Genomic DNA, 21216 nt, shown 5'->3' with positions numbered 1-21216 from the left:
TTTGATTTTGCAGTTACTCTTAAAATCGTTATATAATGTATAAAATTATACCGTTCTTATGATATATAAAAAAACTTGATATGCTCTTTTAAATAAAGTTATTTAAACACGATATTTTTCCAAATTCTCTTTTTTTATATGACTGTATATCTTATTCATTTGAAAAATACATAAATTTAGTTTAATTAAAAGCAGTTTTAAAATATGTATTTTAAACTACTATGTTCTCAGACAAGACAATTAGTTTTAAATCAAGCAAAAACCGAAATGAGTTCCAGTGAGAAAGAACAGACGTACGAGCTGACCCTGTGGCTGACCTGTCAGACCTCCAACGCCACCTTCATCGTCTTCAGCTCCTACTTCCTCATCGTCTTCCGCAGCTGGGCCAAGCGCCACATGAAGGCGAAGAGCAAGCGCAAGTCGGACGCATCTCTGCTGCGCCAGCTGGCCATCACCTGCGCCATCCTCGCCCTGGTCACTTTCATCGTCACCGAGATCGAGCTCATTGTGGACCTGCCCATATTCGGCCTGTCGACCGTCAACGGCACGCACGACCACGTTTGCGAATTGGTCATGGACGCCATGATATTCGTCTACTCGTGCGCCTACATCTTCCCCTACGTCTTCCTTTGGTACCGCGTACGCCTCATGTACGGCAAGGAGTGTCTCAAAGAGCTGCACACGCGAAAAGTTCAGCTCCTCAGCGCGCTGGTCATCATTCTCATAGTGGGGGGTTCCCTGTTCCACGTGCTAAGCGTGCTGCTACCGCGCAATCACGCGCTAACTTTAAACGGCTGCGTGCAGGCGAAAACGGCTTCTGGCGTGACGTACATCGCCTTCGTAATCAAGCTGTTGACGCAGTTCTTGCTGTGCGGGCTTGTCAGCTGGCCGCTGTACAAATCGTGGCAGAAGTCGAAGCGGCTGAGCAGCAACCAGCTCGGGGGGAGTTCCCAAACTTGCAACCTAATCGTGCGCTCCCTGAAGTTTGCCTTCTTGAGCCTGGCCATCTGCCTGTCTAGCGACCTGTTCACCACCGTTGTCGACTCGGAGCTCTTCCCGGACGTGGCGCCCTGCGTGATGATCAACGCCGTGTGGAACTTTAACCTGCTCATCAACGTCACCTCGATCACCCTCTGCTTCGACGGCTTCCGATCGCGGCTCTTCGACAAGATCGTCGGAGCCAGCAAGCAGCCGGAGCCGAGGTCGCTTGTTTAAACAGTGACGTATTGAAATTTTTGTTTACGATGCGGGCAGGTGGTCTGAGTTGACGTATGTTTTCTGTGTGACGCTTTTATACATTCCTTTTTGTTGTTTGAAAACTTTTCTATGAATCATAATGTTTTTTTCTGCACAGCCAATTACGCGTTTGAACTTTAAAAGTTGTTTTTATAATATATAGGACTTCACTATTTTTTTCTAATGATTAGTGCTCTGAATAAAAATCATAATCAAATTTTATATAAAACTTACACTTTTAGATATTTTTTGAATAACTGTTTGAATTAATAATACGCAAACTTTTTAAAACATGCGTTGTAGATTAAGCAATCTACATATTGAAGTATCTTTTAAGTTTTGTACATTATAGAAGTAATCTTTGTGTATTAAACTACGTAAAAAAAATCGATTAAACTTTATATAGGTGTTTAAAAAAATTCTTTTTTGATTTAGTAAAACGTTATGTGTACTTTAAGAAGAAATTTTGTTTTTGAATTTCAATTAGTTTTTTAGCAATAGTAAAGTTTTAATTCTAAACAATTTAAAGAAAAACCGTTCTAATAAATTAAAAATTGTTATGGACACTTTAATAGTTTATTTTTCAGTTGCAAACGGTTTTTAGCAATACTAAAGTTTTAACTCTAAACAATTTAAAGAATAACCGTTCTAATAAATTAAAAATTGTTATGGACACTTTAATAATTTATTTTTGAGTTACAAACGGTTTTTAGCAATACTAAAGTTTTAAGTCTAGACAATTAAAAAAAACCGTTCTAATAAATTAAAAATTGTTGTTGACACTTTAATAACTTGTTTTTTAGTTGCCAACGGCTTTTAGCAATACTAAAATTTTATGTCTAGAAAATTAAAAAAAAACCGTTCTAATAAATTAAAAATTGTTGTTGACACTTTAATAATTTGTTTTTGATTTGCAAACGGTTTTTAGCAATACTAAAGTTTTAACTATGGACAATTTAAAGAAAAACCGTTCTAATAAATTAAAAATTGTATGGACACTTTAATAATTTGTTTTTGAGTTACAAACGGTTTTTAGCAATACTAGAGTTTTAACTCTGAACAATTTAAAGAAAAATCGTTCTAATAAATTAAAAGTTTTTAAAATCAATAATTTATGATGCGGTGTATTTTTCTGTTTCAAACGTATTCATCAAAACGTATTCGTCTGTTTTATCTAGATTAAGCGTGAAAAAAACAAGACAACTTAAATAATAAACATTAATAACATAGGAATTGCATACACTTTTTTATTGATAACATAATAAATTTTTTTTATAAGATGTTGAATACTTAAAAATTATTATTTTATTAGAATATAAGGTCGATGTTATATTATTATAAGAAACACAATTTGAACTCCAAACTGAGAACGAGTTTTCATTTAAAGTTTAATTGACCAATTAGTGTTAAAAATAAATTGTAATTTAGTGTTTTTCACTTAGCACTTATTCATTTTTATTTTATTTTTAAATCGAACTTAACTAAAAATATATACTCAGTATAGATACAAAAAACAATGTATGTATCTTGTTTAAAGTTATATTATCAAAATTTAATAAAAGTATACAAAAAATATATACTTTATAATTAGTTTTAAATAACTTTTATAAACTTTTAGCATAGTTTTTAACAAAGTTTTTAACAAAGTTTTTGTTATGTAATTTCAGTGAATAAAATATTAGAAATACTTAGTTTAATTAAATTCAAAGTTAATTACCATTAATAAGTTTCATCTATAAGTTTTAGTTTTATTCAACAAAACAGTTTTATAATACTTACATAAAAAAAATTTATTGACTGCACTTTAAAAATCTTGCAGTTATGTAACATTCCGCTTTAAGTTTGCTGCATACAACAACAACGTTTATAAATAAGTAAAAAAAAAATGACACAACTTTTTGCTTAAAGGTAAAAGTAGTACAATAAATTTCACAAATTTGAAGGATTTTGAAGTTTTATTGACTTTAAACTAAGAAACACTCCATAGAAAGTGTTTTTAACAAAACTATTTAAACTTAGTTTTATATATTAACCTTATTTAACAGTGTTGTAATTATAGATTTTATCATTAGACGAGCCAGCAAAAGAATATGATTACACTTATACACTAGAGTGAGTGAAAATATTGTAATACAGCGGTTGAAATAAGTTCAGGCAAATAGAACAAATGTGATTAATTAAAAGCCAGAAAAAAACAAATGTTTGTAAATACGTAAATTATTTTACAAAAGAAATAAAAAAGTAACTTAATATCTAGTTTGTTTAAAAATATCAAATATTTTTTACAGAACAAATTATTTCAAAATATATATTTCTCTAAAATGTTGTTTTGTGTATCTTAATTTTTAGCGTAATAACTTTTTTTTCAGAAGTACAAAAGTCTACTTGAAAAAAAAAAATTTTTTGCAGAAACTTATTTACGTTATAGAATGTCATATACACAACAAGATTTTTCTAAAAACTCAGTGTATAAACTCTGTGTATACTCCATTCTAAATTAGTGTCTAGTTAATGAAAATTATTTACATTAATGTCACAACTTAAACTAACGTTTTAAAGAATGTAATTAGTTATAAAAATGTTAAAGCTTTTCAAAAGTTTTTTTGAAAAATGTAAACTTTTGTTTAGAAAAAATTAAGTTCAGAAATTTTTCCGGGTACTTAAAGATTTCCAAAGTTATCCAAGACTTGCATAAAAATCATCTAAGCAGTTGGATTCTTCTTCTGGCAGCTGTTCTTCTTTTGTTTTAGATACGGGTTCTGATAAATCCAGATTATTTTCTACCTGCTCAACAACAGGCTCAGTATTTTCAGCTTTTGGTTTTGAGCATTCTTCAGCTTCCGAAAGGCATACTACTAGCTCTTGCTCAACAGTTTCTGTTTCTAGTAAATCTTTTTCTGCAATCTCCGGCTCTGGTTGAGGATAAACAGCAATATCCGGCTCTGGCTGAGGAAAAACAGAAACTTCTGGCTCTGGCTGAGGACAATCAGCAATCTCCGGCTCTGGTTGAGGACAAACAGCAATCTCTGGCTCTGGCTGAGAACAAACAGCAATCTCTGGCTCAGCAATCTCTGGCTCTGGCTGAGGACAAACTGCAACTTTTGGCTCTTGCTGAGGACAAACTGCAACTTTCGGCTCTTGCTGAGGACAAACAGCAATCTCTGGCTCTGGTTGAGGACAAACAGCAATCTCTGGCTCTGGCTGAGAACAAACAGCAATCTCTGGCTCTGGCTGAGAAAAAACAGCAATCTCTGGCTCTGGCTGAGGACAAACAGCAACTTCTGTCTCTGGTTGAGGACAAACAGAAATTTCTTCAAGTTTGGGTGCCTCAGCTTTTACTGCTGGTGAACTAAAATCTTCTTTCGTGTTATCGCTTGAGTTACCTTCTTTTTCACTTTTTGAAGTTTGCAAAACTTCTTTTGGCTTATCCTTTTTATATTTTCCTTCAAGCTCTAAATAGTTAAATATTGTTCAAGTTTTCTAATTAAACTGTGTTAAATTTAGATAAAGAAATTGAAATGTATAAAAGTTTAAGTTTACGTTAATGCTGCATTGATTTCAAAACCTGCAAGTCTTTTTGCTGCTCTTGTCGAAATATAAGATTTAGACACTGCTGAGCCCTTGCCAGTATACGCAATGTTGCTCACTTGATTCATTGCTTTTGCTGCATTCAAAGTTAATGGATCGTCTGCCACCTTAAAGTTAAAAAAATATACTCTATATGACTTAGCCTTTACTTGAAGTATAGTTTAAATATTAAGTATTAATTTTATTTATTCTGATACTCTTTTATAAAGCAAAAAGTAAAACTAAAACATTGAGAAAAAACATTTAAATAAACTTAATTACTAGAAAATTTATTTCACTATACGCAAGTACATCTAAAGTTTTTAATAAAGTTAATGATTTAAGCTAACCTGAGTGAACTTGGCCTTATGCTTTTCAAATTCACTTTTGTATTGGTTTTGGCTTACAAGCTTTGTCTGCCTTTTCACATTTTCCATAATCGGAGTACTACTCACTTGTGTGAAACCCTTGCCTTTGTTTTTCGTAAAACTGCTTTTATACTGGTTCTGTAATCAAAACAAAAAGTTCAAACTATTTTATTTACATGCTTTCAGCTAAATTATTTAAAAAATCATAAAATTATTCTAAACAAAAGCTTCCAAGTTAGCTAAAAAAGGTATTAAGTTGTTAGATAAAAATTAGTGCAGTATGATATAAATCTTTCATTATTGTAACAAAAGTTTATATATACACAAGTTACCTGACTGGCAAGCTTGGACATTTGCAGGGCATGCTCCATTGCTGGCGTTCGGGCCGCATTTTTCGCCCTGGCCGCCGCCCACCTTTTCTCTCTTTCTTCGTCTGTTTCCGGCATTTTAAAACTTAAAAGAGCTGTAAAAAAGTAAAACAATAAATAAACTACTTTTTGAATACCTTTTTTTTCTAAATTACAGAAGTGCATAATCTAATGAAACTTAACTGTGCAAGAAAAATAAAAAAGGAAAAAAATATCTATTGTATGCGTTTAACAACTAATTTTTTTTCACTGTATTTTTCGAAAAAACAAACTATGAAGAGTTTCGTAACAAAGTTTGTTTTAAAGTTTCAAAAATGTGTTTATTCAAAATTTCAGTTTTTTATTCTAATAGTTTCATAAATATTTTCAGTGTTTAATGTCCTAGAAAGAATTAAAAACATATATTTTACTATATAGTAGTAATAAAGCTACTTGTTTAAATAAATGGTTATTTATAAAAAAAACTTGTGCAATTTGTTTTGAAAGTATTTTGGTTTATATATGCATGTATACAGTAGTATTTTACTTATTATTACTAAAAGATTCATGTGCGAAAAGTTAAAAATACTATTTTATTACTTAACTTTTAATAAAAAAGTACCTTAAACTTTAACAATATCCCATCAGATACTTTAAGGAAAACTTTTAGAAATTAAGTTATTTCTATTGAATCTAAAGAGTTATTAGTTAATGCTGGTGTACATAAATCAAGTAAGTACGTACTTTTGTTTTAGTTAGAAATAAAAAAAGTATTAATAATTTAAAACTTTACATCACACATTACGTTTCCTTAATACATAAGGTTTTAAAAACAATTTATTATACCATAAAACCATAAAACATGTGATATGTATGTTATAGTTTAAAAAAATTGTTTAAAACTCGTTTTTTTGGTTAAAGTTGTATTTATGACAGTAAGAATGAAATATTAAAGATTTAAGACTACTTTAGACGATTAAAATGGTATTCGAAGAACAAATTAAAAAAATCTCTTTCGTCGACTAAATAAATCTGATGTTTTAATTTTCAATATCTTAGAACAGTTTCATAAGAAATCGTAATAAAAACTTTATTGATAAATATATTTTTACATAAAATACTATTAGAAAGAGGTTTTATTAACACGATTTAAAAAAATAAGCACAAAACGTTTTGGTAAAAATTTTATTAGATTTATTAAACTTTCTTTTTTATTAATAAGTTTTGTCGTGTTATTTAGTCGAACAATACCTAGATAAAATAAGCAGAGAATACTCAATTTGTGTAAAATTTCAACAAAACTATTTAAATACTTTTGAAACGGTTAAACAGTATAAAAAAATATACATTGTCAAATGTGCGATAAACTTAAAAGTTACTATTTTTACACAAAAGCATAAACTTAAGGTAAGATTTAATTTTAAAATATACAATTTATCTTTAAAAAGTAAATGCATATTTACAAGTGAAAGCTTTAAACACTATATGATTTTCAGTTTATAAAGTAGCTTAAAATTTTTTTTTTTTTACTTAAATAAAGTAAGTAAGTTTAATTAAAGTACATAAATACCACTAAAAAGCATAAAAGTATTTTTTTACTGGTAGTTTTTAAATTTTATAGCTGTACAATGTTTAAAAAAATGTTGTAAGGTTAGGTATATAAAATGAATTATAATGCTATAAGGAAATAAATTGAATAAATTTTATTACATTTAGGCTTTCAAAAGTTAAATTTACATATAATTTATATGATGTGTTTAAATAGACTATTTAGATAATAAACATAATTGGGAAAATTACGTCAATTTTTATAGCAAAACATATTTTTTTGTACTCTATGACACATAGAAATGTTTTTCTTAAAATTTAAATACATAATTTTTAAAAGAGGGAAATTTTATAACTTTAAAAATTTAAAATACATCAAAAGAATATTGTTTTGTTAAGTATTTTGAAAAAACTACTAACAATTATGACAGCTAACACCAAAACAACAGTGAATGAAATTTTTTAATTTATAAAGCTTGAAGTTCTAACTTAGTAAAAAGTAATTTGTAGAATACTTCCTCTAAAACAAAAGATAGGTACTCGAGTAAAACATATGAGTTTATTTCTTAATTCCGTTTAAATTTCATTTAAATAACTTTAATATATAAATGCTTTGCTGGTACTTAAAAAACCACTATTATAATACTTGATAACTATATTTATTTTTAGTTATTAAAAAGTAGCAAATTTTATTGTAAAAAGAGACCAACCTGAACAAACTATCAAAAAAAACAACTTGGTAAAACCAAAACTAATATCAAAACTACCTTTGCTCAAATTAGATTTTACTATTAACACTTACCCTGCATATGGCTAACACAAATTCAAGTTTTAAAATATTTTTGTTTCTCTATTGGTGCAATGCTATTAGACGCAATATTAATACGTAATAAGGTGCAGGAAACACGCATTAGCTTCCGCGTTTCATGGTCATTCTTCATTATTGACGTCATTTTGTTTTAGTATTAAAACTGCTAAAATCTTAACAAGAAGTAGTTCATATGGAACACTTAACCTTTGAGCTGATTTATAACAAGCTTAAACAAAGCGACTGGATTTTAGTCACGCAAACTTTGATATTAAATAAAAAACATACATTCAAAAATTAAAAAAACAAACAGTATAAAAACAACACTTAAACTAAAATAACTTTAGAATTCAAAAATAAAGTTTTTTCAATTAAGTTACTTTTAATAAAAGTATTCTGCAAAAGCTTTAATTCGTATTACTAAAAAGAAGTTTAAGATCTAGTGACCGGCTGGCAATTTATTTCAAAAATCATTAACATTTATATCTAAGTTTTTATTAAATCTTCCTTAAAATTTAAAGTTATTTTCGAGCTTTGCTACTATAAACTTTAATCAATGTATTTTAATGAACAATACTAATTATCACTAATTTGCTCCGACTTTCTTAAATTTATAGGTTTTAATTTGTTGTAAGTTTAGGTCTTTTTGTTAATTTTTTTAGTTTAATTAGTTTCTTCTTCAGTTTTAAATAAAAATTTTTAAATTTGCTAAATTTTAATATAAACATGGCTGTATACGGCTTTCAATGTAATGCCAAGTTTTCAAACGGTGGTTTATAACCAAATTTATTCATACTTAACAAAAACTTAACAAAAAATTATACTTTGAAATAAAAACAGTTTTTTTTTCGTCAAACATAATTTAGTTTATTAACTTTTATAAAAAACGCTTTAAGCTTTGTGATTTTTCACCACAGCAGACAAGTTTCCAGCGAACCACGAAAAACGCAGCAGCTTTAAAAGCTCCTTTAGCTTGAACACTTAAGAAAACTCAAAATTACTATTTTTCTAGTTTTTATAATTCAACAGCGCTGATGGATTCCACCAAGTTGGGCGTGGCCTCGTCCTGCACCGACACGTAGACCCTGGTGCTGCCCATCACCACGTACATCGGCACCACTTCCCTGTTCAGCTCGCTTACATGCGCGTGCACGTACCCGTTCTTCCACTCCGGGTGCGACTGGTAAATCCCCCTCTCGATCCTCTGGCACGTTCCCCACTCGTTCGCCCTGATCACCTCCTCCACCGCCTCGTCGCTCAACTCGATCGGCACCGGGTACAGGGTGACGAGCGTGCTGGTCGGCGCGGGCATCTTCGTCCTCAGCGTGAACTGCAGCCCTTTAGAGTTGACGACGGGCGCGCTTCGGGCGAACTGCTGGTGGAAGCTGCTCATCATGAACGGCACCTTGTTCTGGTCCTCATCGTCCGCCTTGAACGTGATCGAGTACTCCTTGCTCACCGACTCGATCGTCTCGAAGCCCTCCACGTGGTTCTTGTACTTGAGCAGGCTGCCGCCCATGGTGAAGGCGCTCATCAGGTCCTCGACGTCGTAGAAGTTGTTCGACTCGGCCTTGCAATATATGGTCCTGTTGACCGGTATGCTCAGATTGGGCTTGTTGAGCAGCTCGCCGCTCGGCTTTTTGGCCGACTTCTGGCCCTGCTGGTTTTGCTCCAGGCTCTTTTTGTTTTTGGGCGGCGTCACGATTGATGACGCGTTTGCGAGTTTGCTCAGGTTCATTTTGTGATTTGTACGCTTTAAGGTTGCTGACAAAAACTTAGATTTGCGAAGCTAGCACAAGCTCAATAATATAAATAAGTTTAAAGTGTTTTGTCGTAATGCCAAATCTGAGTCTTTGTGTAGAAAACAAGCCAATAAATTTGACTAGATATAATTTAAAATTTAACTAAACGCTGAAAACAATTTAAAAAATAAATAAATAATTACAAACTAAAAGATTAAAATTAAAAAGTAGTAGTTTTAAATTTATGCTTTATTCAAACTTTTTAGAATACTAATCTACGTCATATATTATACTAATTGGCCATTTAGATTGTCAATTACAAATTTTGTTAGTTTCAAATATATTTTTATATTATATTACATGAAATTAGCAAACTAATTTTGAGCAGATTTGCATTTGAACTTTAAAAATAAAGTACTACATAAAGCTTATCGTTTTTTGTAAACATTCTTTACTTATAACTGTTTCATTAAGTAATAAACTAAATAATTTTTTTTATTTATTACAGCAGTCGAAAAATATCTTCTACTTTTTGAAAACGTTATGACATTAAAACATCCGGATATGACTTGATCCGTGTCTTAACAAAAAAGACGGGAAGAATGTTGAGCTCTGAGATTTAATCTAGGAATATTTCTAAATGAGAATTTATACAGCAGGCGAAGTTGAGTGGCAGGTTACTTTAGTTTTACATAGAATGGATTGCGTTAAAGTATATATTTATTTTATCTTTTTTTTAAGTCTTTATTTATTTTTCAAAAATTAAAAACAAAAGTTAAGTAAACTACCATTAAACTAGGCTGAGATATTAATTATACTCAAGTCACTAGATAAGAATAAATAAACTTTTAGAGAAGTATTTATTAAAACTACAAATATAGTAATTTAATTTCTTTACTTTTGTCATAGAGCTGTTTAAATAAACTATTTTCAAGTGTGATTGAAAACTTTGTATTTTATACAGTTTAATTGTACTTGAAGTTAAGTTAAACTTGATTTAAACTAAATGTTGTTAAGTTTTTTATTATGCTGGTTATGTACTAAGAGCAATCAGAAGAAAATGCATTTAAAGATTTTGTACAAACTGTTTTAATCATTTCATGATACTAGCATTGGTGTTTACTAAAATCATAAAATGGTAAAAACATATGACTAGAAAACTTTGTTGTTGTGTTAGCGTTTAATTAAAGTAGAGAAAACTTTTGTTTGAAAATAGTAATCTAAGGGCATGATTTAAAAAATACTTATTCATTATAAGTCTTTATTCAGAATTTTTTATAGTTGTCTACACTTCACAGTAGATAATATATGTATGCATACTTATTTGCTTTCTACAAGCTAACATAATCATTTTTTTTTTGAGTATTTATGTTTAACTATAGCTAGATAAAAAAAGTACTTATTATGAAGCCAAACAAAATAAGTATATTTGAACTTAGTATCTTTAATATCCCTATTAATCATTAAAAGTTAGAAACACTTTAATTTTAGAAGAACATACTTAAATGTCTTAATTACAGTATACAAAAATAAGTTTTGTTTTGTGCATGATTTGTCCACAAATGAAAGTTGTAAATTATAGGCTGAATTTTTCTAAAAAATATCTATATAGTGTTAATTTGTGGCTCTAAAATATTAAAGATTTAAATGATGAAACCAAAAATATTTTAGTTTAAATTAATTTTGATATTTTCAGAATGAGAAAACCAATTTTAAGTTTAAAAATTAACTGTTTAAACTATTTTTAAAAGTTTATTTAAATTTGAGATTAAAAAATCCTACTGTCGGGGATTTTTTGATAGTGATATGTTTAATTTGCGACGCTTGTTACCATCTCTGGTCCGGCCCGCAAAGTACTAAATGTTCCTACATCTTGCTTGATACAGATTTTTTTTTGTTCATAATGTATATAGTTATATTCAAATGTATAAAAAAAAGTTTTATAACCTATATAGATTTAGTCAGTGACGATTTAATGATAAAAATAAAAGCTAAATTTATACACAAACATAGAAAGAACGCAATGAAAACAGTGAAATTATTAAATGGCAATAAAATGCTCAATTTTTTAAATCAGCAGTCATAAAAAATATTTCTTAACTGCTCGATGCCGTCCGAGCTCCTCATACTCGCTTCTGCTCAGACAACTTTCCTCGAACCCGACCGTTCTCGCCATTTTGCAGCCTCCGTACCAAGCTGCCAGGTTCGCGTCCGCGACCACAGAAACTTTCGGACGGACCAGTTTCAGCACGCCGCCCGCCATTTCGTTCTTGCGCTCGCAAACCTCCCCCTGCAGTTTTTCCGCTAGGCGTGGGAGGAGGGAGGCGGCTCCGGTGAGGCGGATGTTGAAGGCGAGCGGAACTCTCAGGTCGACGTCGGTCTTCACGATGCTGCTGTAGCATGCCGACGAAATTGACGGAATTTCTTCTGAGCCGATCAGACTCGGGTTGAACAAACCTTCGATAAAGTTTTGTTTGTATTCTGCAACTGGCACCGTCTGTTAATTTATATTAGTTATAAAATCATGGAAGTTTTTAAAAAAAGGAAGTTTTGAAACTTTCTTTCTGTTTGGTGTAATATTTTGAAAATGATCACGAATAGGATGAAAAATATAGTTTAGTCTATAGCTGTAAATTACTTTTAATATCGACAAAAAGTGTTTAAATATTTATAATGTAAATCCTTAAAACCTAATAAAAACTACTCATTTACAGTTGTCTTTGACATTAGAAGATGATATAAAAATAAGCTTGCTGCTTGTAAATAAAACAACAACTTTTTTAAAACATCTGTTTAGGATCGTACTCACTCATTTTAAATTAAACCAATTTTGTGCTTTAAAAATTAGATTGAGAAAATAATATGTTTTTAGAAAAATTAATTTTTAAGGTAAAATTTTTATTGAAGCATAAGTTTAACCTTTCCATTTTTAGTTATAAGTTATCTATTTTGCTTTATTTGTTTGCAAAAACTATAAAAAAAAATATGAACAAATACAACTAATATTTTTTTGTCAATAACTGCAACATAAATCATTCATATGTATAAAATACACACATTGAAATTAAATATAAACCTTTCCATTTTGAAGTTGGTACGAACTGTTTTCAGAATTGGTCAAGTCGTTTTCATTCTGCAAAATGCAACATATTCTTTCTTTAATCTCGTTGGCTTCTTCCATCGAAAGTCCCTCCACAGCTTCAAAGCTGTTTCTGAGAGCCTTTGTGAGGTCATAACCGCCGAGCTTTAGGCTCGTATTGCCTTTGGGTACCGGAAAACCGATATAAACCGGCACAATGTCAATTTTTCTGTGGCCCAAGTCAACCACCAATCCTGTTTCCGTACCGCTGTGGATCAAGCTCAGAACGGCCGCGTTGGCCAGGAAGGCTGTCCTAAATCCCGACTTTTCAAATACCTGCTCAATGATTTTTCCCGACTCATCTTCTGATTGGTTGAGAGACCTGGAAATTATGATTCCGTCTCGATCGCAATGATCCACTGCCAGTTTTTCGGAAAATCCTTCTTCCCAAAGACAAAAAACTTTATCGTCGATTTTAGAGAAGTTTTGGTCGAACCTGCCTGGAGTGTTAAGCTTCACCAACGAATTTTCATCATCTGCAAATCCGAGTTTTATAGTGTGAGAGCCGTTGTCCAGTACTACAGTTGAGTTTTTCATTCTATTTTGTTTTAAATTTACTAAACCTTAATCAATCATAAACAAAAACATATTTTTAAAATATTAAAAAGTCGTACAAAAGCTCAAGAGAGCTTATAAGTATTTTTTTGTTAATAATTAACTAGTATTGAATTTCACCACACTTATTTACAGCTAGTATTTACACAAATCAAAAAGAAAAACACTGGATTTTAGAATTACATCTTCAAGCGAAAGTTGATGCGTTAATCATTATAATACTACACGTGATAAGAATAGTTCATTTTAGGTGTTTATTATTTAGTTTATTTGATAAAACAAAGCTGATTTTTCTACATAAGTAGTTGTAAAATATAAATTAAATCAAATGATAATTCAAAGATAAATATATAACCAATAAAATTTTTTTTAACTTAATTAAAAAACTACTTTTGTTAGATTTTACTATTCATCTATATTTCACAACAACTTTTTTATAATTTTGTTAGTTTGTTAAAAGATGAACTTATAAGTAGACGTAGTTTTAATTCAACAGCTAAACTAAAAACTTTATTTAGCTGCAAACTTTTTGTCTTATAATAAATTGGTTAAAAATTCTTAAATATTTACTCTATCAATAAGAAAATAACAAGATGTTAAGAAAAACAATGTCAGATAACAAATATTAAACGATTCAACTATAAAACAAAATTTAAATATTTATCAAGTTACTACTATCAATTAAACTAACCAAATTTAAGTTTTACTTTTGAATATTCAAAAAAAACTTGCAAACGTGTATACAACAAAACATACTTTTGAAATACAGCAACTTAGAACCTGTATTATAAACACATTGCTCCAAACTATCATTATAAAAATTTGCAAACAAAAAAACTAACAAACAATAATTAGTTTTTAAAATTAATATTAGTTTACCTGTTTGAATTGTTAAAACTTTGTTTAAAATTTTATAAAGTCACAAACAACGGAAACTAACATTTAATTATTTGTTTTTCAAACTTTTACTAGGAATTTAATTGTTTCATATTATGTTTTTCAAACTTTATTAGAAATTTATTAAAAAACAAGTCTTAGTTGAACTTTAAAAAAATTTAAAAACAACTTAAAAGCTACATTTTTTTCAGTTAATACGGCTCTATAAAGCAATTTTTTTCATTAGTGATAGAGTATAAATACTAATTTATTTATCGTTAGTTACACATACTTGTTATTTTTTTTTATCTAAAAAAATAGATTTATAAAAGCAATAAGTATCATCATTGTTTAATTTTCTTGTATTAAAGAAACTACAATTTAAAACTAACTTAAAAAAAAGCAAATAATTTCTTAATTTATTACTACAGTAGGGTCAAACACAATCTCTATTAATAAAATAAAATATAAAAATCCTACAAACTTAAGTTTTGATGCTAATAACACATTGTTATTAAAAGGTCAATGGCTAAAAATGTGCGTATACAGCGCTAAATATTTAAGCAATGTAAAATGTAAGAAATTGTGCTTTGTTTTTTATTCTCTTTTATTATAAGCCTTTTTCTAATTACATTGTACTAATTTCCAAAAGTTGGTTAACTATCTGATAAGAAACATTGTGTACAGAAAAACTGATATGTGCGTACTATATTCTCTTCGCTAAGTTCTATCGTATATTACTAATACGTAACTATTTCCTCTATTTTCAGTGACGTCACAAACAAACTCTCAACTTCACTTTTTAAATCAGTTATGAACCAAATACTAATTTTTTTACTCTTCAGTATGGGTGATCCTTACCTGCGTCTACTTTCAAAGTAGACCAGTAAGATCATCAAATGATGACTGCGGAATAATGATTCTCAATTGAGTTATAACCCGCGCCTCAATCGGAATCGCAACTCCGTTTGAGGATTGTCTGATGCTCGCCAAAACTGCAGAGCCAATACTTCCGCAAGGATGTATTAATGATATAAATAATCAAATCATTACGAAACACAGTTTAATTCAAAATAAATGTATTTTGGAACAACACTTTTTTAGTTTAAAATGAATCAGTTTAAGTGTTAATAATTTTTTTCATCTTTGCAAATTGATAATAAAAAAATCTTGATTTTTACACTAACTTTTTGCTCCCAGCTCAAAAGTCTGAATTACGACTCGTATTACCTAGAAATTATATATTCTAACTCCTTATACTTTGTGTAAACCAAATGAAGCTTTTGTGAAGTAAACAATAAAAAGTTTCCTTTACAGATAAGCCCCTTAGGACTTTTTGTTTTTCACTCAGAATGAGAGATTCCCCTCTACTCCCTTGAAGAGAGTAGATCAGTCATTACGACATTCAGCAAGCTGAAGTCATTTTCCTGCTCAGAGAGGCTCTCTACGGTTCATCATCGTGAGAGGTTGACCGTCATTGTTTAATAACGTTCGTGAGACACACACTTTAGAAATGATCCCTAAAAGTATGATCTTAACGATGCTAATGGTAACATTACTTTTGTTTGATATAGCAGATGCTAGAGTTTGTTGCAGCTTTTGAGACATCGGCAATATAAGAGAATCAGTTTTGACGTCACAAATAAAGAAGCTAGCTCAGAATAATTATTTGGTATACAGAGGTCGGCAGTCCTTTATAAATTACTAAACAATTTTTCTAAAAAAATAGCTTGCGAGCCGCATTGTTCAAAAAAAGAAGTCTTTTGCGGGTTCCAATTATTTAAAATAAATTCTTTAATAGTAAAAATACTTTTCTAAATTAAAAAAAAACAAAAACAATCAACAGTAATAACGCACTAGTAATTAATAAATTAAAATCTTGTTTCAAGTTTTAACCACAATGACTTTTTTTCATAAAACTTTTAATTTAAAAGAATGCTTTTACTTTGCGTGCCACAATTGGCCAACAGTTTTCTGACTCCTGTGGTATACTAACTTCTGATAAAATACTAAAAAAAAAAAGTACACATATGTTTCAAATTTTCTTACCTCTTCTAATAAATATTTGGCTTTAAAAACAATTATAATTTTGTTTATTTTTTAATTAGTTTGGAGGTTACTATTTGATTCACTAAAGAGTTCAATTAAGTTATAATGTGCTTCTATTCATTGAACAACAACACAATCTGTAAAAGTTTCCTTGTAAAGTTTCTTTACTTAAGGGATTGCAACTAAACCTTATTAATTTGCGGAACAAATATTTACATAAGATAGTTATTAAAGATGTTTTACGTTTCATAGAAAAAAAACTTTAAAAAAATAATTTTTAGTGTTTTCTAACGTAAGTTTTAGCACATTCAGTTAGTAAAACAACAACCTAAGCCTTAAAACGAAAAGTAGCTTTGGGGGTCGGGTCAAATATGCACGAGCGGTCAAATATGGACAAACGGTCACTTTTGCACGAACGGACACTTTTGTACCAGTTACAATTTTGCACAAGAATAAAATCTTATTTTTTTGATTTTAACAATGACAAACTAACAAAAAAATACCGGTAAGAGTTAAAGGTAACAATGATAGTATCAAAATAAGTAAGTAAAAAAAAAAAAAAAAAAATATATATACATAACAATAAGAAGATAAATAAAAAACCCATCATAGGTAAGGGTTATGGGTAACAGTAAAAGTAAAAAAGAGAAAAGAAGAAAAGAAAAGAAGAAAGTAGTGAAAAAAAAAAAAAATAATAATAAAAAAAGTTGCCGACCAAGGGTAAGGATTAGGAGTAAAAGTGATAGTAAAAGTAATAAAAAATCTGTAAAAAAAAGGAAAATAAACTAATAAAAAAAGCTTTAACCCGTTCGAAAATGTCTTTGTACAAAAGTGGCCCTTCGTGCATTTTTTACACCTACCCACAGCTTTGTTTTTTTTTTCATCTAAAATTCAAAAACCGTCTAACATCAACTTTTAGTTATTGGAAACATTTTTTGCTTTTTCGTTATAATTTTTTTTTCGCCTCGATTTTATCGTAGACCAGGGTTTTTCTGCTAATTTGATAATTCCCTATTGGCAAAAAATAAAAATAAAAGAACCTTGGTATTAGATATAGGTTCAATAATAGTTAATTACACAATGACTTTTTCTTCCTTTAACTAGTTATTCCTTCCTGGTAGGTGAAAATATCCCAAGGGGCGACATTACCGACTTTTAAAGCCATGACCTAAACTTACGAATGGAATTCACCGTTTTAAGGAGTTTAGCCGAGTTATTTTTTACCTTCATCTTTTGCGAAACTTGAGTATTGTTTTTTGTTATTATGATGTTTTATCGTAGAATAAAAGAATTATGTTTCTGTTATTGGGTTTAAAAAACATCATAATTGCTATCAGTTACACTTTAAATACATTATTTTAGCTTACCTATGAAGTTTAATTAAGAAAACGCTAAATTAAGTATGGATAATCAATATAAATAAACTATTAAATAAGTAAAACCAGTGTTCTATCAAAGACTAACAATATACTTAAAACATATATTACCTTCTATCAAAAGTATTTGTTTCTTGCTAAAGAACTTACATATAAATTATTTTTGGCCTAAAAATTGCTTAAATGCAACTTTTAATTCGATTGTATAAAAAAAGTATTTATGTCTTAAGTTATGATTAAGTGTGTGTCTTATTTTAACATCTGTTTAAATTAGTTAGGGTAGTAATTTTACAAGTTAGTCAAGTATTAACAAAACGAAAATAAAGTGTAAACAAAGAAACTATTTCAAATTTTATATGCACCGCACTTATATAATAGTTCATGGTTTCTAAGTGTTTCTATGTTTATTATTTTATCAATTAGTTTTAATCTTTACTTGCACGCTTTGACTTAAAGAAGCTCTGTTTAAATAATCCAAAGGCCTTTAAGAAATGTTTATAGTTATAAGAAAAATTATAGTACGAAAATAGATTTTAAACTTCCCACGCCTTCACAACTTTTTTCGAAAGAAGGTCGCTTCATGTCTCTTATCTTTGTTTCTTAGCACATGTGTTTAAAACATCACCATAATTGTAAGATTAGTTTGAATTAATTGGGTTTATAAGTATTTTTTTAGCTCAACTATAGTTCCAATATTTCTTTATCCTTTCTAGGCAAAATTTTCAAGCACTATTTTACAGAATATGTTTTTTTTTTTTTTTTTAAATACTAACATTCGATTGTTTCTTTTTCCATTCTTATAGTAAATTTTGCTACAAATTTCTAACAATCAACATTTATTTTAACTTTGTTCTTCTATTATTAGCTGGAATTAGTTTTTGTTTGTTTATACATTTTTTATTTATTTATACTTTTTGACAAAAAAATTTATCCAAAATAAGTGGTAAATTTCTATTTAACTGTGATTAACTGTATATTTTAGGTATTTCTTTAATTTAAGTTTTCACTCAAGGTTTTAGTTTTGATTATATTTGTGAAAATTTACTGTGCTCTTTTTTAATCGCTTTATTAAACTTAGTGGAACAATTTAGCTAAAGTTTGTGTATTATTCCTAAATGAATCAGGTATATTTGCTCACTCGACAGATAATATAAAAGAACATTATTTCACCCCTTTTAAGTAAAGAAATTCCGAGGTTGTGGCTGGAAACAGTGAAGAGGGGAATCACTTTTTGTTTAAAACTAAAAAAAACCTCGCAAGTAGGGGGTCCGGCTCGCGGGCCGTACATGACCCACCCCTAATTTTTTTTCAAATTATAAAACTGTAACAAATGTGTTTACATAATTGTAAAATAAAATAAAAAACTTAAAATATCTTGTCAAAGGTTATACTTGTTGTTTTATTGCATTAATTTAAAAAAGATACAAGTTAAAGTATAAGTATTTTATTTTAATTTTTAAGTCAGGTTTTTGTTCATTTAAGTTTTATATTTATAGAATATAGTTAAAGAAAATATTTTTGTACAAAACCATTAAATATTATAATCATTAAATCAAAAATTATATTATTACAATTTATTTATTATGTAAATTTTACACAAACTTACACATTACAATTTTGAAGAGTAAAAATTTTTGAGTTCTTATTTAAATTATAAATTATTTGAAACTTTTTTGCATATTTTTTAGTACAATTTGTTTTCAGGAATAAAGCCTTGGAATTAAACGTCTCAATACTTATTACATAATTTTTTAAGGACATTAGAAAAGGTTTACCACAACTCCAAAAATAAAGAGTTCGAAATATCGAATAGAATACTACTTATTTAATAGTTAAAGCCCTGTCTAATCTAGTTTTTTATAAATTTTATGTATTTTCTCAAATAAAAAGTATGTTTATTTTATTTTATCATGAATAGTCAAAGTTTCTATTATTAAGCTCTTCGTCCTATAAAATTTACTAAATATTTATTATTTTACTTGCTTTTTAAATATTTGATCCTATTTGTTTTTGATAATTAGTGCGTACTGCGTACTACATTTTTATTGGGCCTTACTATTTAGGCATGTTTGTAATTGAGCCTCTTAAAATGCATACTTTATCTATGTTTCTCAAGTGTTATAAAATAACTTAATACTTGATAAAAGACTAATGCTAAAAGATACACAGTTCTAATTTTTTTCAAATATTATAATAGGTTGTATATGTCTGTAACTAAAGTATTTTTCATCATAATATTCGTGTCTTTAATTTAGATTTTTATGTCGGTGCGGTGTTCAAGTTAATTGTTTATTTATTATTTACTTTATGGTTATACTTTTAAAAATCCCAAGTTAGTATAATTTTTTTCATCAGAAATAGTTATTTGCATTGCTTAGAGTTTTTAACTTTTTGCAATATTTTACTATATTTTTACTAACAAGAACAGCTCACAACTATACTTTTTTTGTTTTAATCAGTGTTCAAACTTCAAACGTTTATACAATTTTTTGACCATAGTTTTTTAATATTTATTGCATTTTTTAGAGAATGATTTTAATTTTTATAAAACTAATATTGGTATTTTGTTTTAGTTAAACATGTTTTGTTTAGATTAAGCAAACTAACTAAGCAAAACAGGTTTTTGTAAGACCTGCTATCATCATTTTTTCTTTTTATAAACGCCTAGCAACAACACTTTGTTTTTATTGGCCAGTTTATAAAATAAGCTTTAGACTTAATAATAAATAGTGTTGCACATTAAAACATTTATACATACACATGATTGCATGAATGGTAGTTTTGTGACTCATTTATTTTTATGTTCATATTGCTGAAGACCACTGCCAAAATTTCTTTTATTTAGATTACACAGGTAGAATTTTATTTTTGTTAAAAATATTATATTTATAAATTATGATTACCAAATATTTTATAATAAAAAAAAAAAAGTTGTAATATAAACTGAATAGTATAAAAAAGTTCCTTGTTCCTATGAAAAAGTTTATATATTACCAAAGTTTTTATCTTAAACGTAAAAAGAATTTAAACAAGGAACAACAAACTGCAACCATTGGCCAAATGACTAAAACACTGGGATTTGCTTGTTACCCAGAGTATGACCAAGACCAAGTCAACAAAGCCTGCGCTTGCTGAGGTTAAAATACATAGTGGTAAGATCAGCATGTTTTAATTCTTGATATTTTTTTCCTGTTCAATTCTAAGAAAACAAATGAGGTAGAAAATGTTGTTTTTCTTCTTCTTCACGCTTACAAGTTTCAAGATTTGCTGCTATCAAGCAGAATACTGCTTAATTGTAGAATTACAGGTAATGACAAATTGCTTGCTTGACCTTTAAAAAACGTTTATCATTGTAGAGGGAAGAGGAAGTCTGGTATTTTTTACCATAAAAAAAAGACACTGCTTACACAACCACAACAAACAAAATACTGGGTTAATCTATACTTAAGGGCATAGGGGGTAAATCACTTTTTTTACAATTTGATCTTATTTTACAGAGTTTTAACTAAGCTACAAGATGCTTTTTACAGATTTTTAAAATTCAAAATAATTTTATATAGCAGGTCAAAGTCAGAGGAAACAATAGGTTCCTCATAGGAGGCGCA

At 29.0% G+C, this 21216-nt stretch overlaps 3 protein-coding genes and 2 non-coding genes across 5 annotated transcripts; 2 read left to right on the top strand and 3 right to left on the bottom strand.

The window, feature by feature from the left end:
• Positions 1-240: 240 nt before the first annotated feature.
• LOC145844981 (uncharacterized) lies at positions 241-1227 on the top strand. The gene has a single exon (XM_082952403.1). The coding sequence runs from the start codon at positions 268-270 to the stop codon at positions 1213-1215; it is 948 nt and encodes a 315-aa protein (XP_082808529.1). The 5' UTR covers positions 241-267; the 3' UTR covers positions 1216-1227.
• Positions 1228-3058: 1831 nt separating this feature from the next.
• LOC145833455 (uncharacterized) lies at positions 3059-5630 on the bottom strand. The gene is made up of 4 exons (XM_082940634.1): positions 5504-5630; positions 5154-5309; positions 4802-4931; positions 3059-4688 (listed from the first exon to the last, which is right to left on the bottom strand). The coding sequence occupies exons 1-4, from the start codon at positions 5615-5617 to the stop codon at positions 3913-3915; spliced, it is 1176 nt and encodes a 391-aa protein (XP_082796760.1). The 5' UTR covers positions 5618-5630; the 3' UTR covers positions 3059-3912.
• Positions 5631-11560: 5930 nt separating this feature from the next.
• LOC145847119 (actin, macronuclear-like) lies at positions 11561-14062 on the bottom strand. The gene is made up of 3 exons (XM_082953524.1): positions 14002-14062; positions 12693-13293; positions 11561-12113 (listed from the first exon to the last, which is right to left on the bottom strand). The coding sequence occupies exons 2-3, from the start codon at positions 13290-13292 to the stop codon at positions 11697-11699; spliced, it is 1017 nt and encodes a 338-aa protein (XP_082809650.1). The 5' UTR covers position 13293; positions 14002-14062; the 3' UTR covers positions 11561-11696.
• Positions 14063-15024: 962 nt separating this feature from the next.
• LOC145849306 (U8 small nucleolar RNA) lies at positions 15025-15170 on the top strand. The gene has a single exon (XR_014372350.1). It is a non-coding gene; the product is annotated as a U8 small nucleolar RNA (small nucleolar RNA).
• A 358-nt stretch (positions 15171-15528) lies between these two features.
• LOC145849313 (small nucleolar RNA U3) lies at positions 15529-15722 on the bottom strand. The gene has a single exon (XR_014372357.1). It is a non-coding gene; the product is annotated as a small nucleolar RNA U3 (small nucleolar RNA).
• Between the last annotated feature and the right edge of the window lie 5494 nt (positions 15723-21216).

Source organism: Thalia democratica, chromosome 1 (assembly GCF_965202585.1).
Source record: "Thalia democratica chromosome 1, ktThaDemo2.hap1.1, whole genome shotgun sequence".
Classification (NCBI taxonomy): Eukaryota; Metazoa; Chordata; class Thaliacea; order Salpida; family Salpidae; genus Thalia; species Thalia democratica.
The sequence above is the reverse complement of the archived record's forward strand: the minus strand, read 5'-3'. Positions and strand labels throughout refer to the sequence as shown.

Excerpts from the sequence above, each read along its gene's own strand:
- LOC145847119 (XM_082953524.1), bottom strand. The coding sequence starts at position 13,292 with ATGAAAAACTCAACTGTAGTACTGGACAACGGCTCTCACACTATAAAA. Across the intron at positions 12,114-12,692 it reads ACCAACTTCAAAATGGAAAG|ACGGTGCCAGTTGCAGAATA; the intron begins GTTTATATTTAA and ends ATAAATTAACAG.
- LOC145844981 (XM_082952403.1), top strand. The coding sequence starts at position 268 with ATGAGTTCCAGTGAGAAAGAACAGACGTACGAGCTGACCCTGTGGCTG.
- LOC145833455 (XM_082940634.1), bottom strand. The coding sequence starts at position 5,617 with ATGCCGGAAACAGACGAAGAAAGAGAGAAAAGGTGGGCGGCGGCCAGG. Across the intron at positions 4,932-5,153 it reads ATAAGGCCAAGTTCACTCAG|GTGGCAGACGATCCATTAAC; the intron begins GTTAGCTTAAAT and ends TTTAACTTTAAG. Across the intron at positions 4,689-4,801 it reads AGCAGCAAAAAGACTTGCAG|AGCTTGAAGGAAAATATAAA; the intron begins GTTTTGAAATCA and ends TTAACTATTTAG.